At 41.5% G+C, this 18,836-nt stretch overlaps 1 protein-coding gene and 1 long non-coding RNA gene across 2 annotated transcripts; both read left to right on the top strand.

The window, feature by feature from the left end:
* The first annotated feature begins 6,375 nt into the window (after window positions 1-6,375).
* Window positions 6,376-15,042, top strand: GABARAPL1 (GABA type A receptor associated protein like 1). The gene is made up of 4 exons (XM_072799062.1): window positions 6,376-7,017; window positions 11,537-11,615; window positions 12,674-12,792; window positions 13,704-15,042. Exons 1-4 carry the CDS (start codon window positions 6,928-6,930, stop codon window positions 13,767-13,769), a joined length of 354 nt encoding a protein of 117 aa, XP_072655163.1. The 5' UTR covers window positions 6,376-6,927; the 3' UTR covers window positions 13,770-15,042.
* A 155-nt stretch (window positions 15,043-15,197) lies between these two features.
* On the top strand, window positions 15,198-17,565 carry LOC140617509 (uncharacterized). The gene is made up of 2 exons (XR_012017736.1): window positions 15,198-15,334; window positions 15,783-17,565. It is a non-coding gene; the product is annotated as an uncharacterized lncRNA (long non-coding RNA).
* Window positions 17,566-18,836: the final 1,271 nt, after the last annotated feature.

Here is an 18,836-nt window from a genome sequence, read left to right as displayed (position 1 = left end):
ATAAACAGCAGCCAGATCATAAATGCTTGATTTTTCTAAGGAATTTCAGCTTTTTCCAAAGACTGTGGAGAATCTGAATGATAACTATGGACCACTGAATGATAATAAGAGAGAACTGACATAATGAAATATGGCTTTATTATATTTATTCTGGCATCAGTGAGATCTCTCGGTTTCTCTGTCTCTCTCTCCCTTTCTCAAGGACATTATTAAAGACTAATTAAGAATGGGTTTAAGTAACATTGGTGCTCAAAAACACGTCCATAAATTTTTTAACACTTCCATCTAAGGAGGGTACTATGGTCCTCTTCCTCTGACCCTGGGCAGGAAATTGTGACTGCCTTGAGGAATAGAATGAGCCAGATAGCACTTCAGAGTTTAAAAGATGAGGTTACAAAGGCCATGTTCTTTCTGCTGATTTCTTTTGGGAAATTTGCTCAGAAAGCCTGCCATGAAAGAAGCGTGCCTAACTAGCAGCCACTAAATGAAAGATCTGTGGTGAATCTCCAGGAAGAAAAAAGTTCTTGGGCAACCAGGTGATGAGAATATCTCCGCAATCCCACCTCCCTAAAACCTGTTTCTATAGCCCTAAGGGCTAGGGAGTACGTGCTGGGAAGCCATCGTGTCAGAAAAGGCTTGAGAATAATGCATCTCCAAAGCAGATCAAGGATGTTATGCCCCAAGGGTGTACTTTAGAGTGTGGGTAAACAAAAAGAGAAAAAAGGGGGCGGGCTCAAGAAGGCTTTGAGTCACAGAGCATCTTCATGGCAGATTGGTCCAAGATAGATTTAGTCTGGTTCATACACATATCCTAAAGGAAAGTGATCCTGCCACAAACAATCCACCTTGGCTAGTAACTTTTTTTGTCCCATTCTCTTCTGCCTATAAAAGTCTTTTGTTTTGAGGGTGCTTGGGTGGTGCTTGGGTGAATCTTGGTTTCGACCCAGGTCATGATCAGGGTTCTGAGATCCAGTCTCTTGTCAGGCTCCCAGGTCATTACAGAGCCGGCGTCAGATTTTCACTCTTCTTCTGCCCTTCTAACTTCTGCTACCTCTCTCTAAAATAAAAAAGTAAATTTTTTTTTTTTTTTTTTTTTTTTTTTTTTAGTCTTTCATTTTGTACAGCTCTTCAGAGCTCCTATCTGTTAGATGGGATGCTGACCAATTCATGGATCATTTAATATAGCCAATAAGATATTTAAGATGTATTCAGTTGAGGTTTTTTTTTTTTTTTAAGATTTTATTTATTCATGAGATACACACAGAGAGAGATAGGGAGAGGCAGAGACACAGGCAGAGGGAGAAGCAGGCTCCATGCAGGGAACCCGCTGCGGGACTCGATTCTGGGTCTCCAGGATCATGCTCTGGGCTGAAGGCGGCGCTAAACCGCTGAGCCACCCAGGCTGCTCGAGTTTTGTTTTTTAATAAAACTAAACTAAAATAGTGACAGAGCAAAGTGGGCACATTCAAATTATTAAGAAGGAAGATCCACATGTGCACAGTCCTGAAGCAAGAAAGATTCCTGGTCTTGGGGTCAAGCAGTCTCATCCTGATGGTAGTTGGCACTGCTTTGCAGATGGCAGCTTATCTAAAAATTCAAATTGATTAACTTCTTTGTTTAAATTCCAAGCTTATCAATTAAATTTGGCAAATGGTTATGAGTTGCTGAACCTCATTATTGTATTTCTCACCGGGGATCAATACATTGAAATTCTGGTTTTACACATTAGTTTATTTTTATTAGTTTACAATTTTTAATTTAAGTATTGTTGACATACAACAGTATATTAGTTTCAGGTGTACAACATAGTGATTTGACAATTCTATGCATTACACTATGCTCATCAAAATAAGTATAGTTACCACTTGTCACAATACATTATTGCAATATTATTATTATTACTATTACTATTACTATTATTATTATTATTATTATTATTATTATTTAGTGGGGGAAGCAGAGAGAGAAGGAGAGAGAAAATCTTAAGCAGGTTCCACACCAAGCATGGAGCCTGTCACAGGGCTTGATCTCACAACCCTGGGATCATGACCTGAGTAGAAATCAGGAGTCAGATGCTTAACAGAATGAGCCATCCAGGCAACCCACAATAATCATTATTATAATATTATTGACTATATTCCCTATGTTGTACTTCTCATCTTTGTGGCTTATTTATTTTATAACTGGAAGTTTGTATCTCTTAATCCCTTTTACCTATTTCCTCCATCCCCTCTGGCAACCACTAGTTTGTTCTCTGTATAATTCTGTTTCTGTTCTCGTTTGCTTGCATGTTTGTTTGTTTTCTAGATCCCATATATAAGCGAAATCATATAATATTTGTCTTTCTGGGGATCCCTGGGTGGCTCAGTGGTTTGGCGCCTGCCTTTGGCCCAGGGCGCGGTCCTGGAGTCCCAGGATCGAGTCCCAAGTCGGGCTCCTGGCAGGGAGCCTGCTTGCTTCTCCCTCCTCCTGTGTCTCTGCTTCTATCTCTCTTTGTCTATCATGAATAAATAAATAAATAAATAAATAAATAAATAAATAAATAAATCTTAAAAAAATATTTGTCTTTCTGTCTGACTTACCCTTTTTAGCATAATACATAATGCTTTTAGCATGGTCTATCCATGTTGTCACAAATGGCAAGATCTCATGATTTTTTATAGCTGAGTAATATTTCATTGTATGTATATATACCCCCTCTTCTTTATCCATTTATCTATCCATAGATACAAGTTGCTTTTGTTTAACTTGGCTATTGAAAATAATTCTGGAATAAATATAGGGGTGCATATCATATATCTTTTCAAATTAGTGTTTTCATTTTCTTGGGATAAATAGCCTAGTGGAAATATTGGATCATATGGTATTTTATTTTTAATTTTTTGAGAAAACTCAATATTTTTTCTACAGTGGCTGCACCAATTGACATTCCCACCAATGATGCATGACAGTTTCTTTTCTCCACATTCTCACCAACACTTGTTATTTCTCATCTCTTTGATACTACCTCTTCTGACATGTGTAAGGTGGCATCTCGCTGGGATTTGGATTTGCATTTCCCTGATGATTAATGATATTGAGCATCTTTTCATGTGTTTATTGGTACATATTAGTTTAAATGTGATAATATAAAAATATCAGAATAAAAAAGAAATCAGACCTATCTTTATGATCAATTCCAGCTATTTTCATAATCTAATGATTGAGGGAAAAATATAAAAAGTGTTTTAAGAACAATTGTGAAAATATGAATATAAACTCTTTAATAATGTTGGAAAATATTGACATTTTTAAAAGTGTCATAATATCATGATTATGTAGGAACATTTCTTATTCTTTTTTTTTTTTAATTTTTATTTATTTTATGATAGTCACACAGAGGCTCCATGCACCGGGAGCCTGACGTGGGATTCGATCCCGGGTCTCCAGGACCCGGGCCAAAGGCAGGCGCCTTTGGGCCACCCTGGGCCAAAGGCAGGCGCCAAACCGCTGTGCCACCCAGGGATCCCAGTACTTCTTACTCTTGTCAGGACTATATTGAGTATTTAGGGTGAAGTGTCATGAAGTTTGTATTTACTTTCAAATGAAAAAAATCAGGGTGGTGGTGTGTAGGTGTTCATCAAACTATTTTTTTGAATTTTTTTTTACCTATTTGAAACTGTTCATAAAAGATAAAAAAAATTAACCCTTGAGAACATAAAAAACTAGAAGATTACAAGAAAAAATTCGAATTTATTTTTGAGAAAATGTGAGTTGTTTTTTAAGACTTTACTATTTTTGGAGCAGTTTTAGGTTCACAGCAAAATTAGGAGTAAGGTAGAAAGATATCCCATATACCTACCGCCCTCCACACATGCATTGCCTCCCCCATTATTAATATTCCCCATTAGAGTGATATAGTTGTTACAACTGAGGAACTTACATCAACACATCATAATCATCCAAAATTCATAGTTTTCATTAGAGTTCAGTTGTGGTATCATACATTGGTTTGGACAAATGTTTAATGACATGTATCCATCATTATCATACAGAGAATTTTCACTGTCCTCTATGTAATCATCTCATCGACCACCAACCCCTGGCAACCACTGAACTTTTTACTATCTCCATAGTTTTGCCTTTTTCAGAATGTCATATACAGTTGGAATGATACAGTATTTTGGCTTTTAGATTGGCTTCTTTAACTCAATAATATGCATTTAAGGTTTTGGCTTATCATGGCTTGATAGATCATTTCCTTTTGGCATTGATAATATTCCATTGTTCTGATCAACCATAGTTTATCCATTCACCCACCGAAAAATATCTTGATTGCTTCCAAGTTTTGACAATTTTGAATAAAGCTGCTATAAACAGCTGTGTACAGGTTTTATGTGGACAGAGTTTTAAGTTTTGGGGGGTAAATACCAAGGGGAATGATTGATTGCTAGATCATATTGTAAGAGAATGTTTAGTTTTCTAAGAAACCACCAAATTGTCTTCCAAAGTGGCTATGCCATTTCCCATTCCTCTGAGTAATGAATGAGAATTCCTGAAATGTGAGCTTTTTAATATAGTATTTTGTCTCTGGTTAAAAAATGAATGTTGGATATTTTATCTGCTTAAATGTGTTAATGTATAAAATCACCTTTTGCATGTTTTAAACATCATGCTGATAATATAGAGAGCAAACTTTGGAAGATGACAGATTGTGTATTCCAAGATGAAGTATTAGCATTTACAAAAGGTTTGAGGTAGAAATATTAATGAAATTTTATCTTCAAATTATTTTTCACATATAAATTGCCATTGTGCTTAGGTATTCTTAAAATAAAAGTTAAAATAAGCATTTTAACTAGCTATGATTTGATCAGAGAAACAAACCTTTTTTTTTTTTTTAAGATTTTATTTATTTATTCATGAGAGACACAGAGAGGCAGAGACATAGGCAGAGGGAGAAGCAGGCTCCCTGTGAGGAGCTGATGTGGGACTCCATCTCAGGACCCCAGGATCCCAACCTGAGCCAAAGGCAGATGCTCAACCAAGGAGTCACCCAGGTGTCCCAAGAACCACACCCTTAAAATATTCATCTCCATCACAATTATCTTTCTCAGCTGGTTGTAAAGTACTTCCTTTCAGAGATTTTAGCTATAGTGGGTCAAAACTAAAATGAGCTAACATTTGGTTGAAAATAAGGATTAAAAATTATAAACATATAATGTGATAGACTCGTTCCTGGGTTTTTATACAAAAAGAGGACTGAAAGACATCATGGAGGAGAAATAATTAACGTCAAGAGGTAAGGCTATTGATCTTCATTTTCCTTTTTTCAATAATGAAACTTAGTTTCTTTTATTTTGTGGGTTTGTTTTTTAAACCAGAGACATGGGGACTGCTGTTGTATATTTATTTCAGAGCTCCCTGGACTTGATCAAAGCAAAGCGGTCCTTCCTCTCTCTTCTATACCTTTTACAATTTTCTCTGCCTTCCTCCTGCTGATCTACAATCCCTGGAATCACTGCCATTGGCAGTGGTTGGAAAGGCCTTAATTCTTCCATTCTTAGTGGGGCCAGGGGACGGCCAGAGGCAAGCGACAACGGCAGGTGGCCCACCAGTCTTCCACCAGCCCTTCGGGTGGCACTTTATTTCACCTTAGGGACACTTAACAAGTAGTACTATCCTCTGGTGAATTTTTGCAGAATAAAAACAGAAATGGGGGATCCCTGGGTGGCGCAGCGGTTTGGCGCCTGCCTTTGGCCCAGGGCGCGATCCTGGAGACCCGGGATCGAATCCCACGTCGGGCTCCCGGTGCATGGAGCCTGCTTCTCCCTCTGCCTGTGTCTCTGCCTCTCTCTCTCTCTCTCTCTGTGACTATCATAAATAAATAAAAATTAAAAAAAAAAACAACAGAAATGTTTAAGAGGTACTTTGTGAACCACCTGAATTGCTTGGTTATTTTCTTTTCCAGAAGACAGGCCCACCCTCTGAGTTCGTAGGAGAAAGTGAATCATTTCTATATCGGAGCGTGAGCGACGCCCTCGGCAGCGATGACTGACATCACTTCTCAGGACCTTGACGACAAGCTTGCCCTTCAGCTTCTACATCTCAAATTCCTGAGTCATGCTCTGTTGTTGCTGCCGCTCTAGGAGCGAATTGCGGCAAGGACCCAAACAAAATGACGTGCGCGCGCGTGGTGAAGGAGGGTCACGGTCGGAGCGCGCCAGCCCAGCGCCCAGGAGCGGGGGTGCAGACGAGGAGCAAAGGGCACAGTGCAGGCACCGGGCACTTCCGTACCGGCCAAAGGCACCCGACGACCCCCATTCTTTCTTCTCCTAGATTCCAGATCCCAATAAGCTGGAAAGAGCTGGATTTTCGCCCCCTGTGTTTGTTTTTGGATCCAACCAAGAAACAGCGAGCAAGAGGGAATAAGATATCTTTAGAACGTATTTTTTTTTTTTTTTTTGCATCCAAACCACTTTTAATGTCACAGCCACACAACGAAATTCGAAGTAAAAAAGTTATATGTTCGCAATACTCCCGACGCAGGAGAGTTCGGACAGAGGGAGAGGGGAGCGCGCCGAACCGGACCGACTTTCGCCCTCCCCCCCCGCCCCCCGCTGCCGTCCGAAGGCTGGGGGCGGGGCGGGGAGGCGGGACGTCATGACGTCATAATACCAACGCGCCGCCGTGTTGTTTTTGTGCTCGAGGCTCCGGGGAAAATCCGCCGGGATTTCTCCACCTGAGCGACTCCGTCCTGCGTCCGAGGGGACCCGACGTCCCTTCTGCAAGCTCTGCCAAGGCGCGTGGCGACGGGAGCTGACGTTTCTCAGGCGGTTCTGACACCTACATCGAAATTCGGCAGGGGGAGGCGAGGCGGGAGAGACGCAGCCACCCGCGAGGAAGGCAGGCCCCGGCCGGGGAATCTTAGAAACCCTGCGGTCCATCATGAAGTTCCAGTACAAGGAGGACCATCCCTTTGAATATCGGAAAAAGGAAGGAGAAAAAATCCGGAAGAAATATCCGGACAGGGTCCCTGTGAGTGTAATGGGGGGCAGGGAAGAGGAGGGGGGAAGGGGCTGAGCGCGCTTGGGGGAACCCGGGAGTCGTGGTGGCTGCCCTGAGGCACAGAAGAGGGGTGGTCTCTAGGGTTGCTGAGCCCCTGGAGAGCCGTGGAGCGCACGTCCCGATTGCGGACCCTGCACGGCCCGTCTCCCCGGGGCCGCTCTCCCCGTCATCTTTAGAGCGGAGCCTCCGTTTGAGTGACTCAGCAGTATTCAGAGGATGTGCAGGGTGAGAAGTGACCAGAATGTGGCCCTTTAGTGAGAGCAGGATCGAGATGGGACCATACATTCGCGTCCTTCAGAATCCCAGGGAAATTGTTCTGGAAATAACTTGGTGCAGTGAGGTTTGGGGCCATGGATTTCTGCCTTCGATGCGTCTCCCTGAAGTTGACTTTGGCTCTCAGAACATTGGGTTTGGGAGGGATAGATTCAGAAACCAGAGGATCCTTTCTTTTATTCCATAAGAATGAGAAAAGTGTCTTTGTTGGGGGAGGGGGGAGGGGAGGGCACGAGACAGGCCTGGCCCAGAAAACAAGGTCACGTTCTCTGCGCCACAGCCCGATTGCCTCATCATTCTTGGCTCCAGGGGCTTGTGAGGGTGCAGCCAGCCTCCCTCCTGTACTTATTCTATCAGATTGTACCTGGACACAACCATGAAGGACTGAGGCCTTTTGCTTCCGTCTCGGAAGCTGGTTTCTGTGGTTAAAATTAGTGCCGGCAGTGGGGAGAACAGAGAAACATTAAGGTAGCTTTCTGCATCCGGGCGCTTTTTTCGTCGCCCCATCCCCCGCCGCTTGCCTGTTTTTTTTTTTTTTTTTTTTTTGTAATGTAGGCTGCGCAGCCAGATTGGAAGGCAGAAGACTTTTGAGTGTGGTGGTAGAGGGAACAACCACCGTTGGGTTTTGGAGATGGAGGAGCAGAGGCTGTCAGATTGTACTCTCTATCTTCAGGCAGGGACATTGGGATAAAGATGACGTATTATGTACAGGCAAAGTAATTGTGATTATGTGTTGTCAGTTCTTGACCTGCAGGTACTCTTTGGGACTCTTCTCCAATCCTTACCTAATTTTCATCGTGTTACAGCTACTGGAAGCAACTTGGGCCTTAATGCCTGCAGTAAAACTCCCCTGCAGTCCTTTATAAGGAAGCGAGACTTTAGGTCTGTTCCATTCCCCACGAATTGTACACAAGGGTTTTCAGCTAAAAAGGAGATCTAGCTCTATTACCCACCCAGTAAATGATCCTTCACAAATTACTTGTTTGGTATCTGGACTTTGGGTGACAGCTTCAAAAGTTTGCCCCAATTGTGGTGGTAGCAAGCCTCCTTTCGTCTAATAGTTAAAAATGACAACTAACTTTCATTGGTTGATTGTTTGCTCTATACTGACAGTATTGCATGTCCTCTGACCTTACTCAATCTTCACACCGTTATAATCCCATTCTACAGATGAAGGATCTGAAGCACAGAGAAATGACGGATTCCTAAAGGTTTCCTGTGGCTGGTGTGTGGCAGAGCTGAGATTCCAACTCTGGTTGTTGGACCTTCCATGCCATATCGTTTCTCAATTTCTAATACAATTCTCTTAATTAAGAATTAAGGAAAATTAATCTCAGAATTAATTAAGGAGGCACTGTGTGACTCACACTGTTAGGTATTGGAAATTAAGAAAAAACATTGCAGCCCTAGAAAGGTCAGAGAAGTATGATGCCAGAAAGGTAACCCACTGAGCAAAATGACTACCATTTATTCAGAACAGTATGAGGCTCTGTTCCAGTAGCTCTGCCTAAGCCACAAACTCTGAAAGGTACCTGTTCCTAAATCTAGTTAAAATTCCCATGTATTTCTTCAAAACCGAGCCCTTGCCATTTCAGTCTCTTACATGCATTCACCCAGAGTATTTCAGCTAATCTTCCCTATTCTTTTCCTGCTCATTGTTTGGTGTTAAAAATGTTTGGCCTGTGTGATTACTTGTCAGCTCTTAGAATCATCACTCAGGTCTCATGGTTCCTTCAGTTGGGTTTTAACCAGTTTATAAGCGTTCCAGCTGCTCCTTAGGTGCTCAGCCTGTGACCTTCTTTGTGGTCGTGATGCAGGAAGAAGAGCTCTGCTCTCTGAGTTGTGAGATTTAGTTTTGGGCCAGATCCTTAATCTTGCTGTACTAAAGTGTACAGAAAAGAGGGTTAGTGTAAGTGATTTCTAAAACCCCTTCCAGCTGGGCCATTGGTATTTACCAAAGCAATCAGGTTCCCTGACTGCTCACATAACTCAGTTTTAGTTAGGCCCCTCCTTATCTCTTAGCTACCATCCAAAAGAATGGATGTGCTCCTGCCTTGAGAGGAAAGGTTTTCTTTGGATCTTAAAGTATCTGCATAGCTACAGTGTATTGAAAACCTTCAACACTGCAGGAAACTGTTAGGGACATATTGTCTATTCTTTAAAATTTGTAAAAGCCCTTGTGGAATATTGGCCGTATTGCACAGAAGAAAAAAACACGTCGAGAACCAAAGAGGAAAAGCATCTAGTCCAGGGCCTATGAGTAGAGTTGGGGTTGTTGGAAACCTAAGATATTTTCTGGTAAGCCAAGGCCTTAATGATTACCCATCCCCCTCCTGTTCATCTCCAAATCCCAACCTCCTGTCTGGATATCTTATTTGCAGTATATTTTATTGCCTCTTTTTCTGCTCTCTTTTTGTGGTTTCTGTCACTTCTTACTGATGGGAGCGGGAGGTCTCAGGGTTCCTTTGGGAAACAGTGTTAGGCTCCCTCTCTTTCCCTTTGCTTTTTTATTAACCTGATGCCTCCTGTCCATCCTCATTGTTGGGCCTTCACTGGTCTATCCCTGAACTTCTTCCTACTTTTTCTTTTAAATTTCTGATTCACGTATTTTTTTTTCTGGTTTTCACTTCTAAATTTTTAGAGGGATCATGTCCCTTCAGTCTTCCTGGTTCAGGATTCTTTTTCTCCAGAAACACAAAATAATGTTTTTTACTCCTTTTATGTGTTCCCTTTCATTTAAAAGCTTCAAGCCTCCAAGTCTCTCCTCTTAAATCGTTCCTTTTATTAAGATAATTCTTCATAATTTACAAAACATTTTCACATAAAATTTTATGGATTACTCAAAGTTACTATAGGAGTACCATGACTGTAGAAGATATATTGGAAAGTTTCATCTTCCTATTACTCACCGGAATGCTGTAGTTCAAAGAAGTTAAATGACCTGTTGAAGATCACAAAGTTCCCTGGGATACTTGTCTAGTGTTACTTCTACTTCTGTAACTCTTCTAGATTTTCTGTGTGTTTGATCAAGAATGATTGTATTTTTTTTTTTTTTTTAAGATTTTATTTATTCCTGAGAGGGGCAGAGACATAGGCAGAGGGAGAAACAGGCTTCCCACAGGGAGCCTGATGCAGGCCTTGATCCCAGGACCCTGGGATCATGAACCAAAGGTAGATGCTCAACCACTGGGTCACCCTGGTGCCCTACAAAAGATTTTAAATATTTATAATTTCAGTTAAGTTACATAAATTATAAATACTAAGTATATTTTTATAATTATTTCTTAAAGATATGTTGTTTAAATTAATATTTGAAACTTTATGCATAAAGTCTTTAATTTTTATATATCTTCTTTTTTTCTTTTTTCTTTTCATTAGAGAAATATATGATCCTTATAAAATTTGATCATAGAGGGGATCCCTGGGTGGCGCAGCGGTTTGGCGCCTGCCTTTGGCCCAGGGCGCGATCCTGGAGACCCGGGATCGAATCCCACGTCGGGCTCCCGGTGCATGGAGCCTGCTTCCCCCTCTGCCTGTGTCTCTGCCTCTGTCTCTCATTCTCTCTCTGTGTCTTCCATGAATAAATAAATAAAAATCTTTAAAAAAAAATTTGATCATAGACATATTTAATGTAGACATTGAAAATCCTTATAACACCAACCAATATTGATAAATAGGTTATCATAAGTGACTTCACGTTACAGGATCTCATACTCTAAGTACTATTCAGTACTTTCTTTGACTTAATAAGACAGTGCCTTGAACATTTTTTTGCAGTCACTCTAGAGAAGTTCGACAAAGTACAAAATGTAAATCCCATTTTATCCATAACTTTAATTAATGCCATTCATTAGAAAGAATAAAACCAGTAGGTACGTAGGAGCATCTGAAGAAATGCACAGTCCTTTTGATGCTCTCAGTAAATACCAGGAAGTATAGATCCTATACCTGGGAGGTAACTTGTAATTATTTAAATCAAGGTTCTCTTTACTTTTCATCTCATGCCCTCCATTTTCTTCTTATTGCAGTAATAGAACTACAGCCTTACTGATGAAGATCATGTACCCTTTGGTTTTGTAAGATAAAAGGAAATGAGAAATGGGAACATTTTATTGGGTCTAGACAAACATACTTCAAATATGGCAGTTGTAGGATGTGGAAGGAAAAATACTAGATTAGATTCTGTATTTTTCATTCTCATTCTCCTCCCGCCCAGGTGATTGTGGAGAAGGCTCCTAAAGCCAGGGTGCCCGATCTGGACAAGAGGAAGTACTTGGTGCCCTCTGACCTCACTGGTAATGCTCTTTCCCTCTCTAAATCCTCCCTCTATGGCAGAGCCTCGTTGGTCCCTCCTGTGTGCATGAGCTTGGGGGATTGAGACGAAGTAGAGTTGATGTGGGTAGGATTCTTCAGAGACTTGGGGGACTCAAACATAGCCAGATGATCTTCCCAATTGCCAGTTCCCTTACACATTTTCCATCACAATATCTTGTGTGGTTTAGACACGGTAGAATCCACATCGTTGCAAAGCAATGACCAGATGCCCACATTTTTAAACCACTTAGAATCTGCTTTGTTATTGTGATACCAGTTTATTCCAAAAGGAAAGTCAGAGGGAGGATCACATTTTAGATTTTCAGCTGAATACTTTGTCCTCTCAAGCTATGGTTTTTGATAATATGTCTTGTAGATACTGTTTGCGATTACAGATAATATATTAATTCTTCACCTTAGTGATCTTTAATGGAATAACCAGTGGTTATACAAATCACTGGAAAGGTTTTGTAGATGTGTTTGCCTTAGAGTTGTTAGATTTGAATGTCAGCCTTCTAGAACTTCTCAGTATGCTTGGTAGAAGGTACAGCATTGAACCCCACTCATTGCCTGGACTTTGGGATGGGCGACCATGCTGAGATTACTGGAGTCCAGTAGACCTCTCCACATCACTGGTTTGTCATAAGGTGGGAATGAGGATGGAAGTGCATTTCAGATCCCCTTGGGAGAATGATAAGAAGAGTATTTTGGTCTCGATGTACATAGGATTCCCTCAAAGTCATCAGATTTTGAGTGGATAAGCTAACATTAAGTTTAAAACTGAGTAAAGAGGGAAAGGATTGGAGAATAAGCTTCTTAGTGGCCTGTCTGGGAATATGGAGGCTTATTAGAGTTGCATTTTCTATTTCTACAGCTATAGGACTGTATTTGGTTCTGCTGAGATTTTCTCTAAAGCTGGCACTTTAAGCGGTGGAGCAGGTGCAGCAGATTTTTTTTTCTTTTCTGGGCCTTCCCCTTCTCATAATCCCTTGTCTTCCCTAATTGCCTTCCTTTTCTAAAACCTTCTTCCTTTATCCAGTTGGCCAGTTCTACTTCTTAATCCGGAAGAGGATCCACCTGAGGCCTGAGGATGCCTTATTCTTCTTTGTCAACAACACCATCCCTCCCACTAGTGCTACCATGGGCCAGCTGTATGAGGTAAGTGTTCTGGTCACGACAATACTGTGTAGTCTCGTGTTCTCTAGCCTTTGTTCTGGAGTCTGTTGATAACACACCTGGGAAGTGGGGCAGGAGGTGTTACTTCCCTGTATCCACTTACACACAGCAGTGTAAGGCTCTGAGAGATTAAATGTCACTTGTCCTTTAGGGATTGAGCTGACTACTAGATTCATTCTCTTTGAGCTTTCAGTTTTGCCTTATTCTAGGGTTCTAATCTTGGATCATCTTTATTGAAACAGTAAGAAATTGTTTCTGATTGCAAATTCCAAATAAAATGAAATTTAAAATTATAAGGCAAAGCCTTTAAATTGATTCATTTGTCTTAACAGATAAACTCAGTTGGAGAGAATAATTTGCTGATTTCATTTGGTTTAATTGGTAAGCTGTCAGAATCTAATGAGAAGACTATTGGAAAGGACTCGGTCATGCTCTGTCACCCAGTTTTGTGGCTATATTCTTCCTTAAAGGATTTTACATTGTACTGCCTTCTTATTGTGCCCTGTGAGTTAGTGAATTGTGTAAACTTTCTAACAATCTCTCAATCTTATTTTTATTCCATAGCATATATTTCCTGTTAGTGTATATTCTGATATATATATATATATATATATATATATATATATATATATAGTATATATATAGTATCTGTGTTCCCTTTTGCTAGAATGAGCTTTTTAAAGGGTCATGTTGTTATCCCTGATGTTTGTACGTATCGATACTCTTCTTGAAGATTTTTTGTGAACTCAGAAGTTGAATTCCAGTCACTTCTGTGTATTCTTATTTTTTGGTCAGTGGAGGCTAATGATGCCTTGCAAAACCTGCTTACCTTGTGTGAGGCTCAGAATCCTGAAGGTAATGAGTATGATGTTTCCTCTTGTTTCCTCCCTCAGGACAACCATGAGGAAGACTATTTTCTGTATGTGGCCTACAGTGACGAGAGTGTCTATGGGAAGTGAGTGGTGGAAGCCCAGCAGATGGGAGCACCTGGACTCGGGGGTAGGGGGAGGGGTGTGTGTGGGACTTGGGGAAAGAGAGGGAGGGCTCCCACCGTGGAGGAGACAGAAGGGGAAGACATCTGGAAACACTACACCGCACACACCGTCATCATATTTTCACATGCTCAATTGATAATTTTTGCTGCTTCCTCGGCCCAGGGAGAAAGCATGTCAGGACAGAGGTGTTGGATTGGCTTTGATAGAGGAATGAAGATGATTTAATGTCACAGCATTTCTGTGAATTAATTTCTGTGTGACTTCACAGAAGAGGCAGGAAGGAGGTGGGCAAGATGGGGCCAGAGATGATTGCAGACCACCAGTAACTTCCTGCTCTCCTTCCTCTTCGGGCAGAGATTCTATTTTTGACATTTGCAGAAGACAGGTAGGGAAAGGGATGAGGATGTCTTAGGACCACGAGTAGTAGATCATTCCTAGGGACCAAAAGAGACCCATTGTAATTAAAGCGTTGTGACCTTGACCTAGCTCCACACCTCCCCATCCCTGTCATAATTCCACTTACAGACACCACAGCACCACCTAGTGGTCCGGATAGCCATTAGGCAGATATTTAGATGGAGCGTTCTCACCACTGGAATACAGGGGCCAGGCATGAAGGATAGTTTGGCTATTAAGATCGTTTTGGTAGCATTAAACTGGAATTGACTATGTTGAGCATCTCTGTCTAACCTGCTCTCTCTCTGGTGCCCCTTATCCCACACCTCAGTGAGGACAACCATTTCCCATTATGGGCTAAAACCTCCTTCAGCATTTCCCAAACTTTGCTCCATGTGTAGGGACAGAGATGTCCTATGTATGGAAGGGGGGCAGGTATGAGGTAAGACAGCTTGTCTATGCCTCTGCCTCAGCCAGGATTCTTGTTCCCTTGTTCCCGCCTCTTCAGTCCCAGGCACACAGATCTGCTAAGTGATGGCCAGCTGCCTCCTGACTTAGGTTTCCATGTAGTGCAGCTGCTAGTTAGACAAGTGTGAGGGAATGACTTAATACTAAATGGGGATTCTATGGATTCTGATTATTTTCACTTTTGGGGTTATGTGGGTGGGGGCGGGGAGCAGGAATCGCACTCAGACGTGACATTTCAGTTCATCTCTGCTAATGAAAAGGGTCCTTCCTGTGGGAGAAATCTGTGTCCGTTTTGTCAGCTGCAGATTCTTGTGTAATGAAGTTTATGCTGTCAGGCCAAGGAAATAAAATAATTGCATACCTTGAAAACCAACCATGAGTTCAGAAATGTTGCTTTTATTGACTGTACTGTAGAATAGGTGGTGTGTGGACTCTGAGCAGAAAACTGAGTGAGGGTGGCTGTTAGAAATGGATGCTCACGTATGTCAGATGTATAGAGGTTTAAGTAAACCTCTTTACTTACCACGAGTTGTTATTCAAAGGTGAGCGTGGTGGGGTAGCATGCCTGGTGTGTTGGTGATACGTGTGTGATTTTCTGCTCCACAGATAAATGCTTTGTCATTGGTTTGTGTGTTTCTCAAAGCTGAAGATGGAACACTGCCTGGGTGAGACTATAAGGGGTAAGGCGGGGGTGTAGTTATTAAAAATGCAGATGTCTGGGTTTCATCCTACATTTAGCTGAGTCATTCTCAGCGTAGGTGTCTGTGGTGTTAACCAGCTCCTCCTGATTCTGCTGCATGCCGAAGGTGGAGAGGCATTGCTCTCAATACCTGGTTTTGTTTTGAGTGCCAACCAAACCTATTCTGTCTGCCACATTGTGGTTGGTGTGAGGCCACCATCTCCCAGAGCAGCAACTGGCACATACGTAAGGCTCCTGAGGTCAGAACAAGCTTGGTGTCTTCTGACCATATGAGAGTTTTTCATTCATTCATTTGGAAGCAAAATGTGGATGGGCAGTGGGGGTACAGGTTATAAGATGATAAAAAACCAAAGTAGTGGAAACTCCTTTTTTGACCTTAAAAGTCATGTCTAATTCTCTTTAATCTCTTGCAGCTGTGTGTCCAAGTGGAATCTACCTTTGTAGACTTTTATGGACTATATGACAGTCACCAGACAGACAGAAACAGGTAGTTACAAAAGATGGCAAGATTTCACCCACCACCAAACCATGTCCAGTGTGTACTGGTTGAGAAAGTTAAGTCAGGATTCAGAGGAAAGGAAGAAGTCCAAGCCCGGCAAACACAACATGCAGAGAATTATGGGAGACTCTAAGGAATTTGGATTTTGACAAAAAAGACTTAAAAATGGACACCTGTCACTACTGACAGAAAAACATTGGGGCATTGTCTCTGCCAAAATCAAATGGAAGCTAATATTTGAATTAAGATACAAACTATATTATGAAACTAAAAGACTTAACCCACTAGCGAGGAATGAGATTCAGTGAATGTTTAAAAGCAAACAAATACATGGCAGATCCCAGATCTCTATACAAATTGGAAACCGTCCCTGTAGTGAGTGCAGGAGACCCGGGCCATTGCTAAATCAAAGTAGTAGTTAGTTTGGAGGTTCTCCCTGAGGCAGCCTTTTATGCCAGTCCTCCTTATCTCTGGATATTCCTGGTAGGAAAAATTGCTCCTTGCGTGGGACATTTCATGCCATTTTAGACCAGCCCTCTTCTAATTTTATAGGTCCATAAAGCTGAATAACAGCTAAGTGCAGAGCCAGACCAGATACTTGAGTGCTGTGTCTGATGCTCTTTTGTGAACCATATCTCTCAAGTGTGTCTTCTGGTTTCCTGCTAGGGAAGCTTTAAAGCTGCTCTGTGTCATCAGGCAGTTGTGTCAGTCTTGAACTCTATAAACACTTTTGGAAACGCCTTTTCATTAACCTTGGCCTCATGTCCCAGGTAAGATCGACTTACCTGATACTTTCTTCTGGAGACCAAGGTTGAATGATGTGTCAAAAAGCCCATTCCCTTGGAGTCCAGTATGCCTCAGTAGCAGAGATGAGTGAGTCCTTTGCTATATTTTGGTAGAAAGATCTCAAATACTAGCATGTCATATGAGCCTAGATCTGTTTCCCTAGGATAGCCTTGAATCATTCCTATTGTCCTGATTGATACATTAATGGTTTCTTATTTCACTGTCACAAGTTTCCCAGTGGACAAAACATATGGTGCTACTCCTTATACTAAGTAAAAAAAAAAGAAAAAAAAAAGAAAGAAAAAAAAGAAAGAAAGAAAAAGAAAGAAAGAAAGAAAAAAAGAAAGAAAAAAAGTCTCTTTCCACTCTATCAAGAAAAAGAACGCCTGTGCCATCCAGACACATCACGCCCCAGTACAGCTCTTCTTACTCTGTGCGGGTGATGACTAGAAAAAAAAATGCCACTTCGGAATGGCAGATTGTACTGCCTTATTTTGTTTTTCTTTTGTTTCCTTCCTCAGTGCAGAATTGTTTTCTTCCTTTAAAGCACTGTGCACTTAAAAGCACAGTGGTAACTAGGCAAGCAGGTGCGCTGCCTGGCGCCACTCCAGGGTGTGCTGCTATGGCTCAGTGTGAACAGTGCTCCCCAAAGAGGGTGGCACAGCTCTCTGGCCGTTTCAGTGACCTTCGAACACAGTATTAAGGATTGCTAGTTGCTATGGAAATGTTACATTCATTAAGCAGTTTTACATTGTGGTTTTATCATTAAGCAAATGGAGGTATGGTATGATTTTGTCGTTTTACATCTGGGCCTGGGGCATACATGTACACTTGCCCATGGATACAGTGCCAAGTCAGTTGGAAAGAACAAATTCAGTCACTTGTGGAAAATAAACAGGTTGATAAATTGATTCCATCCAGTATTTACAGAACTTAATCAACTATTCATTGCTGTGTTTTCTTTTGAATCTTTTTTACTCAGATTTGAACAAGCTCCAAACATTCATCATTGTTTTTTTTTCCCTCCTGCATGAAACCACCAATTATTTACAGAAACTGGCCCATTTTGGCCTGGGGTGGCTCTATTCAGTACAACCCTGAGTAACCAAGTATTTCTTTCCTATTCCTTGCCTGCCACGCACCTCTGCACCCGCCCCTCTGTTTACCTGGGTATTACTGTGTTAACGTGTTAGGTTTCATCAGCTTTAGCCTTTGGCACACTGTCCTGTGGATGACTCGGGGCTGTGGAGTAGCTTTTTCTCAGCTACTTTGGTACATGCTTAAAAAAAAACAAGAACAACAGAAACCTAGAAACACAAACATAGCACTAGTACTTTCTCAAAGACTGAGCGGCTGTCATGATGCCAGCCTGATTGCCCTGTTTTGACACGGCATTTTGTCCCACTTTCCATTATTATAGTTATGGGCACTTCGGTACTTTCTAAATACATATTTAAAGTAGCAGGAAGTGATCACCCGGAGAAGTCATCAGATGACTATTCAATGTGCCATTGTTTCAACACTGACTAACAAAAGACCTAAGTTATTCTGGCATGTGTCCAACAGCATGTTGAACCATTTATTTTGACAGTTTTGTTCTCAACCTGGCAAGATGTTTCTCTAAGATCTTTATGACTTTAGTTGAGAGATACTTAAGCACCTAAAACTTTAATAAAGTGACCTTGAGATGGGTACAGGGTTGAAGTGCATTTTCTATCTTTGCACTTCTATGTAGGTTTGAAGTTACCACTGATTATTCAGTGAGAGGTGCTTGGGGGACTCAGTTCAAGTATTTGGCTTTGGCTCAGGTCATGATCCTGGAATCCTGGGATTGAGCCCTATGTTGGATAAAAAGTCATTCAGTGAAAGCATGCTGATTACCTCTTGCTTGGTGTTCAGAGGCTAAAAGTAACAGCTGTATTTTAGGGGTTGGCGTTAGCTAAGTACCTCCCCGTCTTTGCTGTCATCTCAGGACCACTGTAAGCACCCTCTTAAGTATTTCAATAACCTGTATCCACTCCCTGCTCTCCCACTCATTCCTACCATGCTTGTCTTCTTCACTTAGCACAGATCACCTTTTTTGTTTCTCTTAGGATTTATTTATTTGAGAGAGAGCGAGTGAAGGGGCAGAGGGTGAGGGAGAAACTCCAAGCAGACTCTGCACTCACCGTGGAACCCATGT

This window comes from Canis lupus, chromosome 25 (genome assembly GCF_048164855.1).
Source record: "Canis lupus baileyi chromosome 25, mCanLup2.hap1, whole genome shotgun sequence".
NCBI lineage: Eukaryota > Metazoa > Chordata > Mammalia > Carnivora > Canidae > Canis > Canis lupus.
This window is presented reverse-complemented; position numbering and strand designations above follow the sequence as displayed.

What these genes read in the sequence shown, in the direction of transcription:
- GABARAPL1 (XM_072799062.1), top strand. Translation starts at nt 6,928, where the DNA reads ATGAAGTTCCAGTACAAGGAGGACCATCCCTTTGAATATCGGAAAAAG. An exon ending in GGTGCCCTCTGACCTCACTG is followed by an intron (nt 11,616 to 12,673) that starts GTAATGCTCTTT and finishes TCCTTTATCCAG; the next exon opens with TTGGCCAGTTCTACTTCTTA. An exon ending in CCATGGGCCAGCTGTATGAG is followed by an intron (nt 12,793 to 13,703) that starts GTAAGTGTTCTG and finishes TTCCTCCCTCAG; the next exon opens with GACAACCATGAGGAAGACTA.